Source organism: Embiotoca jacksoni, unplaced genomic scaffold, assembly GCF_022577435.1.
Source record: "Embiotoca jacksoni isolate LCO1_2020_lvr unplaced genomic scaffold, fEmbJac1.0.p SCAF_5, whole genome shotgun sequence".
Lineage (NCBI taxonomy): Eukaryota > Metazoa > Chordata > Actinopteri > Embiotocidae > Embiotoca > Embiotoca jacksoni.
This window is the reverse complement of record NW_027185403.1, coordinates 14,795,996-14,804,618: the sequence shown is the minus strand read 5'-3', so window position 1 is coordinate 14,804,618 and position 8,623 is coordinate 14,795,996. Positions and strand designations below refer to the sequence as shown.

General features: G+C 42.7%; 1 protein-coding gene across 1 annotated transcript; it reads left to right on the top strand.

Moving 5' to 3' along the window:
- Nucleotides 1–1,142: 1,142 nt before the first annotated feature.
- On the top strand, nt 1,143–7,813 carry stc2a (stanniocalcin 2a). The gene is made up of 4 exons (XM_069171754.1): nt 1,143–1,449; nt 3,543–3,685; nt 4,348–4,559; nt 4,786–7,813. The coding sequence occupies exons 1-4, from the start codon at nt 1,311–1,313 to the stop codon at nt 5,147–5,149; spliced, it is 858 nt and encodes a 285-aa protein (XP_069027855.1). The 5' UTR covers nt 1,143–1,310; the 3' UTR covers nt 5,150–7,813.
- The last annotated feature ends 810 nt before the right edge of the window (nt 7,814–8,623 follow it).

The window sequence follows — 8,623 nt, the reverse complement described above, 5'->3', positions numbered from 1 at the left end:
GGAGCGATGCAGCGGCATGCCGGCTTGCATCACAGCACTTGCTACTATATAGGCCTTCACCTGAAAAGTAGTAACACCATTAGGTCATTGGAAACATTCAGAAGACAGGGACTTTATGTTCCTTCTTTTGCAGGCTCGGTCAGTTCGCAGTTATTCCACATGGCATCCTCAAGTGTTGCTCTTGAAAAAGATTCCTCTAACGTCTCCAAATGTGCAGCCCTGCCAATGTTTGTCCTCTATTCTTAGATCACTCCCTGTAGTAGTGGTTAGCAGACCTCATTGTCACAGATTGAACTGGACATTGTGTGACAGACCTCTGCATACTATATGTGCCTATAAAACATTAAGGGCATTCTATTTATAGGAGCTTTTAGTTGTAAGTAAACAGTGATGACAGCATAATCTTCAAATCAATATAATTTTAATAGGCTATCATGTGAAGTCTTGTTATTCTGATGTCTGTTTATGATTATTAGTAGAGCAATGATTGCAAAAATATTTTCTATATTTTCATCATGTTTCTGTCATTGCAAACTTTGCACCCACTTTCTATGAAAGAACTGTCCACAGACATCCTGGACACTGTAGTTTATTTAATTACTACCATGAAATAATCACTTAGTAGGTTGTAGACCCACTTAGAGTTTTATGTATAATACTTGAACATGATACATTTAAATCTTCTCTAGTAAGCTTGGTATTTATTGATCTTCCCACTGCTCTCACTGCATAATAAATAGGTGCTCCAGTTTTAAGGCAAAAACAGGCTTTCTGTTGCCTTTTCACTGCTGCAACTGCAGCAACAAGGAAGAAATGCAAGTTATCTTGCAATACATGCAAAACATTTGACCTATACAGTGAAACACTGTTGAATGCCTATGTGAAATATTGGAGGTTATGTTGGATATTATATTACTGACTTGTGCAGATTTGGTTTGTAAAACCCTGCATGATCACCCAGTGGTGCCACCGTCAATTTACTCATGAATATTGCTTTACAGTGCCAGTTTTATGGCAAAAGGGGGACTTTCACTGGACACTCCCCTAAAACCTTGGACGTGGATTTCTGCGTCTCTGATTGGTTGTGAAGCCCCGACCGACAACACCTGCTTAACTCCTTCATCCAAATTGACACCCGGGGCTCTGAGAAATATAGGCAGCATCCCTTCCACCTCATGCGTTCAGTCCCACAGCTGCCCCATAAGACACCAAGCCGCAGCTGCGCTGATCACTGATCCAAGGTGAACCTTCACACACACTCACACTACCGGATCTTTTGCTGGGAATAGAAGCGCACTGTCGGAGACACAATGTTGGTCAAACTGGCCGTGGCGCTGCTGGTTTTGTCAGTGCTGGAGCAAGTAGTGGGTTCGGATAATATTGATATTCATGACAGTCCCCCGGAGAAGCCTGCGAGCCAGAAAGGACGACTCTCTCTGCAAAATACAGGTAAGAAACAAGTGTCCACAGAGATAAGAATATCGGGATTCTGGGTTGGTGCGACTGCTCGCAAATCTACGTGGGGTTTGTCCGGACACGTGTTTCTGTGGCTGGAAATGAAACCATGCAGGAGACACGTTCGGCTGAGATTTCAGATTATTTTTTTTTTATGAAGTTAAATCTCGGTGTTTCACATGAGTGACGCTTCTCGATCACCCCGAAAGGCGATATTTTGTAAATACTCTCAAACAGAAATCCAATAGGCTATGTTAGTAAACTATTAATAGAATGGCACAAGGTAATAGGTAATGTATACGGGCTGCACATCTAGGTGTGCGCGCGCGCTGGTGACATTGTGTGCGCGCGTTATAGGTGACTGTTTCAATGTTTATCTGGAAAAAAAAAAAATATATATATATATATATATATATATATCTGGGTTTTGCATGTGCTGTGTAGGCTGTCTCTTGAAATGAATGCTGGGTGATGTGTACAAGCAGGTTAGTAGATCAGGAGTGAGTGGAGTAGTGTGGTGGTCGGTGAGCGTTGAAGGCAAGCTGTAGTTAATTTATTGAACCAATCCGCTGAGGAAATAGCGCTTAAATACCCTGAAGACACAAGTGTGATTCTTCTAATTAACACAGAAATGACTAAAACCGCGTCGGACTGCTGCCTTTTCACTAAAACGTGTCCTCATAGACAGCATGACTTTGCGACCGGCCATGTGAACCTGTGTCAAAATATTATAGTTATCTTTCCTCCACACTGCAAAACAAAAATGGGGACAAACTCCAACGCAGGTTTCGCAGCAGAGACCCTGGTAACACCACTGTGTAATTCAATGCACGTTGCAGCCGAGCTCGTACGATCCAAGCACATTCCCGTAATGCCAAAACAAGCACTGCTGACAGCGGCTCACTTTTCCTGCGCACTAAAGTTCAACTCAGTGCCTACAAACCCCCCGTAGCAGCTCTTCCCCTTCCCCCTACTACTGCCCCCCAAACAGAGGCTCTTTGTTGACAAGCGTGATTTCTAATAAGTCACATTTAATCCTTTATTTGCTGTGGTAAAGACAATCTCCTTTACGCAACTGGTGCGCTATTCCGAATGACACGCAAAAATGTTCTCACGCCCATCAGTTATCAGCTCCAAGACAAATCACGCGTGTAATTATGTTTTACTTAGGTCAACAGTTGGGGTTTTCATAGCCAAACTGAAACTGTATATGGCCTGTTGGCTCCCAACCTAACCTGCAATTTGCCATATTTAACTTGAAATTAAAACACTCCTGAGGATGTCACATAGAGTAAGCAGCAGTTTGTGTGACAGGTTCTCAGCTGGCAGTCACATGTCTCATAATACATGCAGTCAAAAAACTATTTAGGGTTAAAAGAGAGACTTTTACTTGCCTTTGGTAATTTCTGCCCCTAATTAAATGTTTTATCCCTGTATTTAATGGCTCTAGTAAAACAAAAAGGGCTCTTGAGAGCCAGCTTATGGTGTGCAGGAGCTAATAAATGTGTATTCACATGACATTTACTTACATATTTCCCAAGTTTTCCTGCCTGCATTGCTGCTGTTGTACCCCTTATGAAGCTAATGTTGCAGCCTTGATATTGCATTTTTAATATACAATCGCAGTCAAGCTCATTTAGTTAACAGACAGTGACTGAAATGACTGCATTTGTGTTTCCTCCACAAGTAGTTAAGGCTGTATCTGCAATGCACCATCCCATCTCAATGCTAGGCAGTGCAGATGGATTGTGGTGCAGAATGACACAGTATATCTGTCACCAAGTGTTTCTCTGCAGGAACCCCCCAGCTTGGGAAATTAGACTTCTCCCCTCACTCCCCCTCCCTCCCCCCACGTCCTTTTTTCTCTCTTAGACTCCAGGTCATGAACACACGAAGGACCGCCTGCGTCTGTGGAAATAGTTATACGCCACATCAGCTTTGTGAATCGTGCAGCAATCAGCGCTGAAGTAGAGTTGTGCCTCCAAGCCGTATGGTCTTCATTGCCAAGACGCCTGTAGCAATCTGTGCGCTGTCTCTGCTGTGAACAGATGATAAGGTCCCTCCCCTAACCTGTTCTCTATTTCCAGCTGAGATCCAGCACTGCCTGGTGAGTGCAGGGGATGTCGGCTGTGGTGTGTTTGAGTGCTTTGAGAATAACTCCTGCGAGATACGAGGGCTACAGGAAATCTGCATGACGTTCCTGCACAACGCTGGCAAATTTGACTCTCAGGTACTAAACTAGTCTGTCTGTTTGGAAGAATGGTATAACCAGAGGCAACATTCCTTTTCACCGGTTCACTGTTCCACACTCATCTTTTATTTCCACATACCTCAAAACATATCAGTTTTTCTTAGAAGTGCAATCATACATACACTTATCTAATAATCTTTTCCTTTCTTGGGAAGTTAATTTGCCTCTCAGTGGACTGATGTGTGTACAGTTAAGACCAAGGGTCATGAGCCAGCTGGCCAGAAGCCCAGTTAGCTCCCCTTTCATATATAGTGGAGGATGAAGCCCTGCCAAGCCATGCTTGACTTGGGGTGTTAATATGTCTATAGGGTCACATACTAAGAACTTGCATCCTTGGCAGACTAATCCAGAGAATTTAATCAGAAAAATGGCACAATTTAACTATTTTTTGCTGAATTTCATCTGCCCATTCTTTGTAAAAAGAGTATAGTATTCATACATTCATTCAACTCCATCAGACACATACTTCAAAACTGTTAAATCAATTCCATGGCATCTCCAAAGTACCAATACTCTCATGTGTAAGTAATCCATATTTTGGAGAACATTAACACCACATGGATTTAAAATATCTTTTTGCTCTTTGAGCTGATGTGTTAGTCCTGGGGATTTCAATGGACCGTTTCTCTGTGTGTACATAGGGGAAGTCCTTCATCAAGGATGCTTTGAAATGTATGGCTCACGGTCTACGGCACAAGTTCAGCTGCATCAGCAGAAAGTGTGTGTCCATTAAGGAGATGGTCTTCCAGCTCCAGAGAGAGTGCTATATCAAACACAACCTGTGCTCTGCTGCGAAGGAGAATGTGGCCGTTATGGTGGAGATGATCCATTTCCAAGATCTCTTCCCTAAAGGGTAAGTGACTGGTCTGGACCATGTTTATAGTAAATGTGTAGTTTCTCTATTGTCCTTTCTCTTCTCTCTTTCCTGGATTCTTTTGCAAGTTCAACCTTGTTCTGTTCTTTGATTTATTCTAATAGGAACGTCCCTTTTAATCTTGTCATTTGCTAGACGTTGATGTATTGTTCTTCTGAAAATTAAATCACAGGATTCATGCGAGTAATCCGCCTCTCTCTGCCAGTCCATATGTAGAGCTGGTGAATATTCTCCTGAGCTGTGGAGAGGAAGTGAAGGAGGCACTGACGCGGAGTGTCCGGCTACAGTGCGAGCAGAACTGGGGCGCTCTGTGCGACAGCCTGAGCCTCTGCTCCTCCCTCGCCCCATCTCCCCCTAGCTCCGCCACTGAACACCACCGCCACCCCTTGCCTTCCCACCCTGAGCCGGAGCACCTTCGCCCTCCACGGCAAGGCGACAAGGACAAAGCTGGTAAGGCGGGCTTCAGCGCTCACCCACGCAATCGCAGTCAGGGATCCCGCCGCCACAGTCCAGACGTCGGAGTGGTGGCCGAGCAGGAGGACCCCAAGGCCACCGATATCCGGAGGTGAAAGCTCAGGAGACTATACTGACCTTTGACCCCCCCGCCCCCTTACACCGTTTAAAGCCACACTTGCAAACTTATGCACACCTCCACACAATATCTCTCACACACACACACACACACACACACACACACACACACACACACACACACACACACACACACACACACACACATTTACAAATTCCCAGACAGACTGAGCAGAAGGAAACAAGCCCCGACCTTTCCTGTCCTTATTCCGCCCTCTCCAGTCATTCCAGAAGTCCCACATGAGAAACGTGCAGGGTAATTGTGGTGTAGCTTGTACTGTTATGCCAGACTGTAGGCCACAATTTTTTTTTTTAAATTGAATAACAATTGTTACTATCATGATTATTTCAACTGTTAGGACTATTTTGGCTCTAATATAGCATTTCTCAAATCATACTTACTGTAAGATTTGATTATATTTGTATTATTTATTTTATTCTTTATGCAATGTTGAAGTTTCAAAATGTACATAGAAATATACTTATCTATATTTATATAAACATGTATAAATATAGTTACAATATGCAATACTGATATACTATCGATGATATAGTATATGGTGTGGTGTCTGTTCTCTTCACAGTATTGCACCCATCACACATTGGTCTGTAAATATGTAACATACACCATTTGCTGTTTCAAAGTGGAAATATGTATTATAACTATAGATACTTGATGATTAAATACAAATTTGTATAGGATTTTAAGTCCAGTTCTGGCACATATGAATTTTAGTGCATGATGGCCATAAAGCCAACAAACTTGTGCATTCTTAAAGTGAAAATCCACTCTAAAGAGGATGCAAATGTAATACTATGAATATGAACAGTTATTTCACACGTGTGTGCATTGATAAGTCTCTTGCAAAGCTAGAAATAAGAGATCCAAGACTGATCTTTGATGTCCCCCAACAATGCTGTCTGGGCAGCAGTGAATGGGAACTAACATAGCAGGCGCAGTTTTATGGACTCTGTATTTCATAAGTATTAGTTATACTCTGACGTGTGTCTTATTTTAATGGAAAACGCATCACAACACTCTCATTCATTGTCAATAGAGCCTCAGAAAGGGTGTCTCAGAGACATTACAGATCTGTGTCGTGTATTGGCATCAGGAGACATTGCTCGTCTTCACAAGTAGTAGTGGAGCTGTCCAATGTAATACATTCTCTTGGAGTTGGTTTTCTATTTAACTGTCAGCTATCAAAGAGAGGATGTTCCATTTCAAATGTAAAAAAAAAATCACAAACATCGAGGTGCCTAAACTTGTCAATGTCCACAGTGACCGCTTCTCTGTGATTTAAGTGAGTGGATGATACTGTGTCACGGGGAGATTCAGTGTCGAGCTATTTTACGATGGTGTTGAGCCACAAAAGTCTTAGATTTTGCACTTTGGATGATTGTCAGTTTATGTTGAACTGCTGCAGCTTGAGAAATACAGTAAAACCACATTACCAGAGTAGTCAACCTCTAATCCGAGGCTCTTTCATTTGAGCAACCTGGTTTTCCTTATCAAATCCAACACCGAGTCCTGCATCCCCACGTGCTCCTTAGGACCAGATCGAGCCCCCCTCTTTAGTCGGGGCCATGCTTCCTTCTCTGGTGTCCCAGTGGGTAGCAGCAAAGAGGCTTGACAGAAACCCTCCAGATTTCTGGCCCCTCTAAATTAGCCTTTATTCCTCTCTGGTCCCACCTAGGTCAGACATGAAGGCCTGTTATTCTACCCGTTAGAGCCGCAGGCAACACAGCGAGGACCCAGGAACTGGGTTAAGTCCACACACGGGGGCTCTGGCGCTGTTATTCTAAATGTTATATTTACCAAGGCCACCAGAGAATTCCTCTGGGCCACAGCCAAGAGCCAGCAACACAGGGAGGCCGAGAGGAGTGGAGCAAGAAGGAGAGAGACGCGCTCAACGTCTTTTTTTAATTCTTTTTTTTTTATGTGATGATTCACTCTGCCTTTATTTCTCCTACTACTCTTCTTCTTTTCACACAGACACAAGCTTTTGACCATTTCAGGCCAGTCACATGCTTCAGTTGTGGAAGTGCAGTTTGTGAGCACATCACACCCTATGCTGAGGAGTACTTGGTGCAAAAAGAATACAAATCATGCTCAGATTTTGTGGCTCAGTGGGTTTTTTTTTTTTGTTCCTGATATACTTACAGTAAGATAAAGTTTTTCCTCCAGTCATTTAGAGACTATCATAAGTGAGGCTTTCAGGCTTTTCTTTTTGTTTTTATTTTGTTGAGGAAGTTGGGATTCCTGTGACATCCCAGCACAAAACATAAGCTAATCCTATTGAGAATGTACTGTATGTGTGTAAAGTGACAATCTGTTCAGCTCTCTGTCATTAGGTTTGATATGGCTTTTTGTAATAATGTAGTGGCTTGAATGGCTTTTTCTGTATGTGTTCAGAGGAAAAATAAAACTAACCACGTTCCCTGTGTTGTTAGTGCTCCATCCTCTGCATTAAATGTTTTCCTCTGCTAAGCACAAGGACTCTGCTTTCACCGCTTCAGAATACAGGACATCGTTTAGAAGTTTGTAACTCACCTGTAAGACATCGGGCGTGTGACCCTATCAATATCTATGGACTTCTGAAGTCAGATGTATCGTTATCATTAAAATATTTTTGTCTGTATTTTGTACATTTTGTGTCTTTCAAGATAGTTTTTGTTGATATTAAAATAAAGTCAGCACCTCACAGAGGCAAAACATTCATCCAAGCTCGAAGCGGGTTAGCAGAGAAGGCCTTGACGTCTCAGGTATACATGCAGGTTAAAAGACACCCTATACTCATTTGACTCCCTGTCTCCTTTCTGACGGTGGAGTATGGGTGGTGTTTAAAGTTTCAAGGACTGGAAATATCCTCCCCATTGAAAGGCCTTAAGATTTACGTCAGCAGCTCTGGATTGTGTGCAATGCTGGGGCTGGGTTTAGGGTGTCAGCTTTTATGAGTTTTTCTAACAGCGTACATTGCCTCACCAAACATTTAGACAGTGCTCTAATTTGAAAGGTAGACGTCCAACTGTTGTTTCGGGCTCGAGTTATTCCAGACTCAGGTTGAAGTGTTCAGAGGTGCATTTGCGGCCATATAAGGAGTATTGTTACACAAATCCTGCCCCGTGTTTTTTTTTAGTTTGCATACAGTGTGACAGGGACGACAACATACCATACAGCTTCTGTAATATCAGCACTTCTGCAGTTCAGTGTGAATCTGCTTTGCACAGTCTGTCACAGTGCTGCAAATCTTCTGAGTGTGTAGTGATAATAAATAACCACTGGATGGCGCCTTCTCGTTTCTTATTGACATAAAAGCAGATGGAAGAAACAGGTGGAAGTGTTTTTGTTTTTTTTTACAGGGCAGAGTTGATTTTGGAGATTGAAGCTACAAATTGTTTTACAGCTGAAATGATCAAAGGTAAAGTTCATGTTTCAAGGTTTGATTTGA

Coding starts and splice junctions, on each gene's coding strand:
- stc2a (XM_069171754.1), top strand. CDS start 1,311: ATGTTGGTCAAACTGGCCGTGGCGCTGCTGGTTTTGTCAGTGCTGGAG. Junction 3,686..4,347: donor CTGGCAAATTTGACTCTCAG/GTACTAAACTAG, acceptor GTGTGTACATAG/GGGAAGTCCTTCATCAAGGA. Junction 4,560..4,785: donor CAAGATCTCTTCCCTAAAGG/GTAAGTGACTGG, acceptor TCTCTCTGCCAG/TCCATATGTAGAGCTGGTGA.